General features: G+C 34.7%; 1 protein-coding gene across 2 annotated transcripts; it reads left to right on the forward strand.

Moving 5' to 3' along the window:
* Nucleotides 1-80: 80 nt before the first annotated feature.
* Nucleotides 81-10,198, forward strand: LOC117406198 (transmembrane protein 182-like). 2 transcript variants are annotated; one of them, XM_059030225.1, is made up of 5 exons: nucleotides 81-265; nucleotides 3,537-3,657; nucleotides 6,422-6,520; nucleotides 7,626-7,763; nucleotides 8,599-10,198. In XM_059030225.1, exons 2-5 carry the CDS (start codon nucleotides 3,546-3,548, stop codon nucleotides 8,823-8,825), a joined length of 576 nt encoding a protein of 191 aa, XP_058886208.1. In that variant the 5' UTR covers nucleotides 81-265; nucleotides 3,537-3,545; the 3' UTR covers nucleotides 8,826-10,198. The 2 variants fall into 2 exon arrangements, with proteins under 2 accessions (XP_058886208.1, XP_033866011.1); XM_034010120.3 differs by lacking the exon at nucleotides 81-265 and adding an exon at nucleotides 1,048-1,349.
* The last annotated feature ends 998 nt before the right edge of the window (nucleotides 10,199-11,196 follow it).

Below are 11,196 nucleotides of genomic sequence, written 5' to 3' on the forward strand. Positions count from 1 at the left end.
CTTACCGTAACCCTGGTTTCCTGAAAGAGAAGATGACCACCAAACCTTGTGAGGTCGCATCACTCGCATTCGCGGGTTCCATGCAAAAGAGGAAGTGAGCTCCACGGAGCGACTACTTATTCCCTCGGCAGGCAGGACCGAGGACATCACTCCACGAAGGGGCCTATCGGCAGCTCTGACAAAATGCTCAGCGAATAACTAAGGCAGGCATATCCCAAAAGTATTGGTTGGTGGTCGTCTTCTCTTTCAGGGAACCAGGGTTACGGTAAGTTTCTTTTAAATATTTTATATTTTTTACAAAATCAAAAAATGTGAAAACAATGTCTGCCTTCTGTGTGAAGACTAAAGGAGTGTTTGCAAGAATGCATACCACAGTTAATAACAATTTCTCTGCACAGTGTTTATTAATCTGTTTTTTTCATTAACACTTGTAAAATGTACCACCTTTATGACAAGGCTAAGCTGCTTAATGTAAGGCTATATTTTGTTCAAAGTTTCTTTATTATGCTTTTCAAACTTTCTGTTTCAATATTTTACAAGAATCTTTTATGGTTCTAAATAAACCAACTTTAGCTATAAAGAAATTGTCTTCTAGGTTACTTAGAAATGGAGACAGCAAAGACGAGATAGTGGCCCTTTATTCACAAAATTACTTTCAAAGATGTTTGTCTGTTTTGATAGTAAAGTTTTGAATTACAGTTTGATATTTTAGAAACTTTTCAAGACACAACTTCTTGATTATAAAATGAAAGCAAACTTTAAAAAGTTTTCAAATAACTCATGCATTTGATACCTTACAATTTAATTATATACCATACCTTATAAATATGTTGCTCTATAGTTTTAATCTGTGTAAAGGATTCTGAGTTCATATAAAGGAATATGTTCTGTTTTCAAAATACCCTCACTCTTTACATTGACTTATAGTGCCTATGACTTTAGAGGATACAAAAACCCATGTCACCCCTCCTGATGCTAGCAGTAAAGGCCAGTTGCCAGTTATTTTTACCGCACCTCTCAGCAGAAAGTATCTTCAATCAATTTCCCAAAATAGATAGACAGTTACATTTGCCAGTCAGAGTCTGTCAATTCTGGAGAGGCATCAGAAAGTTCAGCAACAGGGAACCAAGAAGTACCTCTAGCTGAAGGAACTAAGCAAATAGCAACTGTGGAGAACAAACTTAATAGTCATGAAGCTGAGCGTTGCCCTGTTCTTTGCCGGCTTCTTCGGTGCTTTGGGAGCTGTGTTCTTCTTGCTGTCTTTTGGAACGGATTATTGGCTTTTGGCAACTGAAACATGTTCACCTGAAAACAATGGAAGCAAAACCGTAAATGCTGTTCCACTTGAGGTTTGTTTTTATGTGTGATAAATATGTACATATTTATTTTGTGTTTGCTTCAGTGTAAATTTGTTTTATATACAGTATATAAAACAAAAAACAGATTTTTCCGCTTCTCAATATTAAGTTCAAGGGATATGCAGTATTAATAAAATGTTAAGAGCTGAATTAAAATATGAGACAAAAAGTGTGATTACAACGTCATGTTTTAACCTTACTAAATTAAACAAAACAAATCCAGTCTGATTAAATAAAAATGGTATTTGCTATTAGATGCTTGTATTGTCCTGGGGTCAAATCGAGTTTAGCATACCATATGGAGTTATATGTTTAGAGATGATGAAATGCATTTTCAAAATTAAAAATATATATAGCAGACACTAGTATAACTATTTTAATGTAGAAAGCTGGTACCCAAAATATGGTTACCGGCCATTGTTACAAGTAAAATGTATAGTCCACTAGTTACTCTAAAGATTATATGTAGACAGTGAGTCAAGTGGTCCAAATTTCTGAAATTTGGTGGCACAACTGTTGGGCTTCATGAGAAACAGATAAATCTAATTTGTGAGATATGCCAACGATTCATGAGATACAGCCCCTGGAATATAAGGGTAAGGGGAGTATAGAGTTACATTATTGGAGCAATCTGGTTCTTCTGAACTCAAACATATTTTTTCAAATAAATTAAGCCATCACCTAAGGTCCACATGGAATGGCCCAGCTGCTTTTAATACATTTGCTTGGTTTCCGTAAATTATTTCCTGTTATACTGTATAACTTATTTGTACATAGGCATTGCACTTGAAGTCAGACAAACTTTTCAATGTTTCAGATGTATTATCAAGTGTTGAAAGCTAGATAAATGTGACATACGTTACTGATGTTGTATGTGTTGAAGGTGAATTAGGTTGGATATAGATTGTAGGGCAGCAGTGTGGAGTAGTGGTTAGGGCTCTGGACTCTTCACCAGAGGGTTGTGGGTTCAATTCCAGGTGGGGAACACTGCTGCTGTACCCTTGAGCAATGTACTTTACCTAAATTGCTCCAGTAAAAACCCAACTGTGTAATTGTATGTAAAAATAATGTGATATCTTGTAATAATTGTAAGTTCCCCTGGATAAGGGTGTCTGCTAAGAAATAAATAATAATAATTAACCCATCTATCAGCCATAAAAAGAACCTTTTTAAAGCTACATTTCAAAGATCATTTTATCGATTATTTGTAGATTATTATTTTTGAAGATGCTATTAATTTAATGCTCTGTTACTTCCAAATTGTTTCATCCTATGTTATAAAGGCCTATAATCACCAGTGCATTTATATCAATGAAAGTCAGAGATATGGTTGAGAGGTGAGTTTTCAGCTGGCTTGACTCCTCCTACAATTAACTCTAAACCAGTAACTCTCGGCAGGTTATCTGTAGTGTAGGTCATTATCTTTACACACTAGTTGGGCTGCCACACAGCTGCTCATGTTACAGGTTTAATAAAGAAACTTAGGTTTAATCCAGAGCTTTTATTTAAACAGTATCACATTGTGAAAAATAATCTGTAATACCTTTTTTTCTATCTCCATTCAATCGAACACACTGTTATATTGTACAAAACTGACATGAAACAGTGTTGTTGTAGACTGACCACGGCCCTCGGTTATTGTGCTGCGTACTGTAATACTTAAGATGGCATATTTGTCGTACACACACCACTCACAGCATCATGTATCCCGGCAACAGCAAGCACGACACAACGCACCACAACATCAGGCAACATGTACCTTCTCCTCCTATGTCTGCAAAACTGCCTGCCTTGGTGGGGCAGAAAAAGGCTCCCAGCTGGCTGAATGCCTTCACTGGCTGGGTTTCAAGTGCTGACACTTTCCTCAGCTTGCTGGCAAGCCACCAAGACCTGTCTTGGAGCTGAAAGGTCGGTGGTCCAAGCTGTCAGCTGACACGAAGTAGGGAGGACCAAAAGGATTGCAACTTGTTGCCTCGATGAGGTTGCTTAACTTTGACTCGGTGCAGTGGCTAAATGACCGGAGTCACAGTGGGGTCGACTTTGGGTCCTTAACACCTGATTTAAGGACCATCATGTTTTAAAATGAAAATACACATTTACTATATATCAAACAGAAGTACACAACAGGTAATTAATAGCTATAACCAATTGCTGTTTTTTTTTTTTTTTTTTTTTTAGCATGGTGATATGGTCACATCTCCAAAGAAAACAGATACCACTTACCATCATGAGGGCTTCTTCTGGAGGTGCTGGTTTGGTGGGAAACTTGCAGAGGACAATATATGGAAGTTTTGGTTCAGTAAGTAAATTGCACTTCATTTACTATAACTATCTAAAATGTAGGTAGCAATATTCTGAAATATTCCCATAAAAATATTTCACCTTTGATCAAAACAAAACAGGCCACATACGTGACTATTGTATAGTTCTGCTTTAAGAAGAAGTTTAATTTTAACAAAGGTGGCACACAATGTGAAATATTCTGTGGAATCGCTTCCACTGTTACATCATGTTTTTTTTTTCATTGTTAACCCTGGTTAAACTATAAGCTTGAGTTTATGGCACCACAGTCAACATTGTTCAGCTTATTCAAACATTTCTTAATACAGTCTGTCAAGTTTTGTGACTAGGTCCTAGACACAAAACTTGAAGGACTATTTTAAGGAATGTTTTTAAGGACTGTTTTTTGAAGACTGCTTATGGACATTGTCTTTGGTGCTTTGAAAAATGAGAATGAACATAACATTGTTTATGCTTTTTCTCATTGGGGATGCATATCCCTGGCAAAAATAATATAGAGAGGTTGCCCATAAGTGAGTATGTTGTCATACTTACAATTTTATATATTATAGCTATGGCCAAAACTTTTGCATTGCCTAGCATTTTATGATCGAGACATAATTAAAAAAAAAAAAAAAAAAAAAAAAAAACTATAATGAACATAATTTAGATATTTTATTTACCATCATACATGCATACCTGCCAAGTCGCCCGATTTCGTCGGGAGACTCCCAATATAGAGGGTGAATCTCCCGTCTCCCGACTCAAAACATTTCCGATAATTTAGATTGCCAATTGTAATGCATTATTACCTGAAGTAAATATTCTCTAACAAGCTACACAGCTATATCAAGGCATATACAAGGATTATGGGAAATCTTTGACTTTTGACCTCCAGATCAAGGTCATAGAATATCAAGCTGATTCTCTCTTTATGACTTTTTCACGACAGCAGTAAAACCAGTTAATCGGATTTGAATACATATTTTTAAAATTAATCAGCTAGGTACAAACTTGGTTCTCTATTGCGTTTGTTATAAATCTGTTAATTGCAATTAGGTCAAAATAACCTCTGTTTTCACCTCTCAAAGTATCATTGACCAAGAACTAAAATCACTGATCTAACAACGGCCTGCTAAGGATTCACATATATTGGACAGGAGTTCATTGTGCAAACACTTAGTATTTTTATTTGCTAGATGTTGGGGGGCGGGGGTGTATATGCCATATGTACCAAAATATAATCACTTTTTGAATATGGTAAATTACTGTAGATCTGTAAGGAAACTTTACAAAAATGAAACTAAGTCTAAAAACTTGCAAGAAAAAGCAATGGCCATCTTGAAGAGCTTTTGTGGTAAATTAATTAATTATTTACATACCCCAATGGAAATTTATAATGTCTATAAATTTCTCGCTGAGCTTAACAGCGGAAAACCTGTGACTAACAAACCATAAATCCCTGTCTAAACTATATTTTGCATCAACTGTGTTACAGACATATAGATAACAAAGTGTTCAAGCTATTTAAATTTAAAATCAAACATTTCTAGACATACCATGTCCCTAAATGCAGTTGTTGAAACATAAAATAACTGTTGTCAACAAACTCCCTTTTTTAGTTTAAGTAATATTGCAGAATCTACAAACTGCACTTTGACGTTCTTATATTTTGTATGGAAAAGTGTTAGATATTAGCATAATTTCCACAAAATATTTGGGATGGAATGTTCTCTTCCCTTTTGTCAATTGCAAAGCAAGTTATGTTATTGCAAAACATAAAATACAATATTATGGAGTAATATATTTGCAAGTAACAGAAATGACTGGACAATCGGTGCAATGGCTATTTTGTTCATTTTTAACATGTTCACATATATAAAGGTGTAGTAACATTGCTTCAAGCTGAATCCGAGAAACCACGCCAAGAGTTATTTGACTTTGCAAATGTTACACAACAAAGATGCTGTAGTACAATTAACAATGTATGTGTTTTTAATTAGTGAATTGTAATCTTTTTATAGGCTTATTATTTTTAACATGTAAAACACAATGGGAGGGTCTGTACATCAATCTGATGTTTTATTATCAGTGTTGACGTAGAACAGGAAATGTACAATGTTAACAATGCACAGAACAGCATTGTGAAACCCAACAGAAAACATTTTAATGTAAACGAGTTCTAAATCAGCATTTAGCTGTAACGTAAGTTAGCTTTAAAAATGCTTGCAGGTGTTTTCTTCCTTGATGATAAGGTCACATGCTGAAGATCATGTGATTTGTGGAATAATCAATTGTTTTGCAAGTAACAGGGTTGACAGTGGATTTAAGGACAGTATTAAATATCTTCATTTATGTTCATATATTTATATTGATTGTGTAAATGTATAGTTTTGAAGCGATTTAGTAAAAAGATGAACAGGGACTTTGCTGAATGTTGCATTTTGCTTAAAAATAAGCATGTTTTTCACTTCAAACGGTTTATAGTGTATTTTTTTTCTAGAGCATCTGAATATGAATTACATAATACTTTATGATGCATCAATTAGTTTGAGTAAAATCAGTTGTTTTATCCAAAATATGCCCTTGGGACACAAAAGGCAACCTAATGTTAAAATGACCCTCCTGATGCTACAAGAGGTAAGAAATGCTATTTTAAAGCCTTGGTTATCACTCCTTTACACTAAATGACAACGTAATGAATATTCAGATATATCTATGATCTGTGCATTTTACTTCATGTATTCAGCTATTTTCCATTTTTCCTTCCCTTTTTCCTTTAGCCAATCAACCGCCTTCCAAGTTGTGTATGCACTCATACCTCTTTCCATTCCCAGTAACAACCCCGGTTCACAACTCCACTTCCTATGACACTGCAGTCAGTAAGTGTGCTCTGCATAAGCTACAGTTACCTAGACAACAACAGGAAACGTGTGCAAACTTTTTACCCAGCCACACTTAATATAAAACAGGGTTGTCTACATTTTTGTTTTATTAGCTACAAAAATTGAAATAACAAATGAAGAATATGTTTGAGTTAGAAAACAGGAAACACGAAAGGTGTGCTTCAGCATTTACTTTAGTCTTATTATTTCCTCATTTTGTTTTAGTTTTCTCTGCTGTTATAGTATGGGTATTCTGCAAACGTACTACAATAGAGAGTCAATTATCCGATCTTTGATCGACCATACTGTCTAATCAGCCGAACGCACCTGTAATCACGTGATGAATTACGTGTGGTGTATTACGCACACAGCTTCTGCTGTTAACCGCTAACAAAAAGGACCAGCAGACTGAGGCAAATGAAAGTTACAGAATTATTCAGACCACAAAAACCTTAGCTGGAGCATTGCAGTTAAGTAAATTAAAACAGTCACCTTGTTCTTGAATTTTCTCCTATTTCGTCAGTAAGGGCTGGAGTCTGTTATTGAGCAGCTAAGAACTTTTATTTTATTCATTTCAATTGCACATTATTACAATTCCTTAACAGCAAGTATCAAAGTATAGAAACAAAAGTTGTACTGAATTGTATTCTTTGATGATTTTCAAAGTTTGGTAAATGATACGTTTAATTACAGTATTTCATTACCTTAACTGTAGGTGTCAGTTTTACTGAATTGCATTAATTTAATGATTTGTAAAGCTTTTGTAATTTTGTATGCTTAATGTGATAGAATAGGACACTAGTTATATATCATCAGTAAGTACTTGTGGATGTTAACTTCATTTTATAAATTATTAAAGATACTGTAATTGTTATTAATACCTGTTCGATTATCCATACAAATCGATTATGCAAACTAGTATCGGTCCCAATTAGTTCGGATAATTGACTCTCTACTGTATATCCAAAACACTATATTATTATTATTATTATTATTATTATTATTATTATTATTATTATTATTATTATTGTGTTGTTGTTTAGAATATTACATTACATTTTTCACAAAGATGTAATTGTATGTGTGCTATTTTTATTTTTAGTCTACCGCGGGTTCTGGAGTGTGTTCATGCTTGTTGGAGTAGCTGCTGTTGTGATGGCAGGCTTCATAATCATCTGTGCTGCTCCCTTTGCCAGTCATAAACTTTACAAAGCAGGGGGAGGGCTGTTTCTAATTGCTAGTAAGTTACTGTTTATAGCTATTCATCCAGTGTGTGTGTGTGTGTACATGTACAGTATGCAACTATATATTCTGATTGTATTTTAATGTAGATCTAGTTGTACTGTAAAATAGATCTAATTGTACTGTACCAGTATATCTATCTTGGGTGTCATCAATATTTTCCTTACATTATAATTTATGCTCACGGTAGCCAACATGCCTTTATTGAGCTATAACAGTTTAAAATCTTCTCCCAGAGCACTATGTAGCACTATTTTTAATATATGGTTTTTTTTAATGTGTTTTAGGGATTGTTTCCCGTAAAATCCTGCAATAATCCATTTAATTTAATATATTGCTGCTTAAAATCACCTGAGACTTCTCTTTGTTTTAATAAATTGGGTGATATTCAAAACGTATATTAACACCTGCACAAACAAGTTTGAAATGCTGCCTGATCGCTCAGTATGCTGGGAAGGGGCAATGTGTTTGCAATGATGAAGAAGTTGCTAATGGGATGAAGACTTCACTTTCAAGGCTGTATTTCTGTTCTAATGACTAAATGTTTAGGCTACCGTGACTGTATAAAAAGTCTTAGAGAAAGACAACGGTCCAGTTAGTTGATATAAGCAAACAGTGATACACCAACAACCTCTCTGTGGTTATCCCAGAAATAACCATAATAAGTGGTTCATGCAATCCAGATGAATTCCCCAAAACGGGAAATGCTTATCCTTGTAAGTCAACTAGACAAACGTTTCCGCTGGTGCCTTCATCAGTGCCTGCGTGACGTAGTTCCACCACGTGACATGGGATATACATTACTGACATGACCTTGTGTGTGTTTTTTGCAGGTGTGTTCTTTTCAGCAGTAGTTGTCATGTATGTCATCTGGGTCCAAGCATTAAGCACAATGACTGACTACAAACAGCAACAAAAAACATCACTCTGTCCAGACTTTCAAATCAACATCAGATATGGCTGGTCCTTCATGCTGGCTCCTGTGGGAGTATTCTTTTCTTTCCTGGCTGGAATGCTTTTCCTATTGATAGGACGTACTTTTCAGATGCACTACAACTAACCAGGATGCTTCAGAAGCAGTGTATGGATGACAAAACTGTGGATGCATATCGTACAGAATTAACTGGTAGATTTCATTCATTTACATTTTCCCAAGAGCATTGTAACACAAGTCATTGTTCATTACAGTACATTTTCCAAAGTCTTTTTATACTGTACAACAGGACCTAATTGTATTTTTATTCATGCTTCTAGAATGATTGGATTCATTATATTCCCTTTACTTACTATGGTCTGGAGTTTTGACTTTTGTCAAGTCTAAGGTAAAAAAAAAATATATTAAACATTTTTAAATCAGTTGAATTTATTTATACATTCTTGGCTTTTACTGAATTGTGTTCCAGAGGTCAGATTGATGAATTTTCGAAGTGGTTTACTTCAATGTGTAAATGATACATTTTTACCAAAGGTACAAAATACACTCGCGAAAAACGCCTAAAATACCTTAAATTATATATCAGATTTGTTTATATCTAGCAAGTATTTTTCTACTTGAGTAATGGACATTTAAACATTTACAATTTAAAATAACCCTACAGGTAAATCTCCAAAATGCAAGTTACAATTTAAATGTCAATTAAGATAAATATTACAAATCTAGTAACAAGCTGGTAAGTTTTTGTTAACTAATTAATGGCTTATTTTAAAGTCTGTTTTGATTGATTAAATAACATGTGGTATTTCAAGGAGCCAGTCTAGTACAGTTTATTAGACTTCTCTAAATTTCTCAAAACAGTCTTTGAACAGAGTTTGATTTTTATAAAGCCTGATCTTGTTATAATGTGTCATGTATATAATCAGTGAAAAGATTATTTAAAATACATACGTAGTTAAAGCATTGTAGATGTGGTCCACTGACAGTTTCACCAAAAAATGATACATGGTAAAGACCTTGATTCATCTGTCTCTTCGTGTCGTGGTATCTAATATATTTTAACAGGAACTTTACATTTTCTTATGTTACGTGTAAAATGGCAGTTTTTTTCAGTTATACGTAATACAGTTTTTAAATCTAATATTTATTCATCCTTTCCATTAATGGCTTGCACCTGCAGTGTGTGTGGCGTTTTTGTATCCTTGTAAAAGCCTGTAATATGTTTGCATGATGGTCATCTGTATTTCCCTGGTGCACTGTCAACAGGATGCTCCTATAAATGAAATGCTGAGGGCTGTCCTGTATAAATGTTTTCAAATAAATAAAAAAAATATGCTAATTGAATTGGTCAAGTTATGATCTAAAAACTTTTACCAAAGGAAATGGCAATTTATTGAATATACACATTTCTTTCTCAAGTGGTGACCAGCATTTGATCAGCCAGATAAGATTTACTAAATTAATGTATTTAGCTCAAATGTCTGATACTTAAATTCGGTTAAGAAAGAGAAATATTCATAACATTGGCCTTAAGTTTAGAGAAATGGGGAATTATGGTAAAAAACAAACAAAAAAACTGTTTTGTCACAGAGGCCATGACTAACAAGAAAAAATGTATCTAATAATTTCAGTTGAACCATGGTATATTAAATGAATACATAATTTTTTAGTTTAACTTGGGACTATGTTGTGTCCTCCGGCAGTCTGGAGTGATCTCTTAGTATGTCAATTGTTTTTTTTTTGGTTTCCTGGTTGGGTGGCTGTGGGAATGGCGTCTCTTTGAAGCACAGTTGGGCTACAGTGGTTGTAGAGGTAACATGCCCTGTACAAAGTGATGGATTTGCGTTCTGAGACCCTGCATTATGTATAAAGACATTTACTGTTGTTCTAGTAGTTCTGCCTTACTGTGTGCTGTCTGCTTTCGGAGCTGTGCTATTTGCTGGTTTCAGTTCCTTGTTCACTGGTTTGGTATCATTCTCAAATTGACTCAGTTACTCCCCTAATTTCATTTTGATGGTTTCTGTTTGTATTTTAATGGTCTTGATCAGGACATAAATGTTTGAGGTCAATGATTAATATTTGTTAACATTTCACTCTTTAACATGTATTGTGTGGTGTTTAAAAAAAAAAAAAAAAAACTACAGTACTTAAACTGAAATAAAGTTAAATTAGATTTGCTAACCAGAAAAAACGTCAATAGATTAACCCACCGATGGCCCAACAGATGCTATTTTTTGCTATGACAGGGCCAACCATGGTTATATTGTTCAGAATGCTGCTGCCAGGATCCTTACCAGATGTAAAAAAACATGATCACATCACCCCCCATCTTGCCCAGCTGCACTGGCTACATGTAAAGTTCAAGATTACTTTCAAAACTCTCGTGCTCACCTACAATGCCCTTCCTTAACTTGCTGACCCACTATGTCCCTGCCCGCAAGCTGAGATCCTCCAATTCTGGCCTGCTTTTTATCCCTAAGCAAAAGTGCACCACACT

This window comes from Acipenser ruthenus, chromosome 9 (genome assembly GCF_902713425.1).
Source record: "Acipenser ruthenus chromosome 9, fAciRut3.2 maternal haplotype, whole genome shotgun sequence".
NCBI classification, from domain to species: Eukaryota; Metazoa; Chordata; class Actinopteri; order Acipenseriformes; family Acipenseridae; genus Acipenser; species Acipenser ruthenus.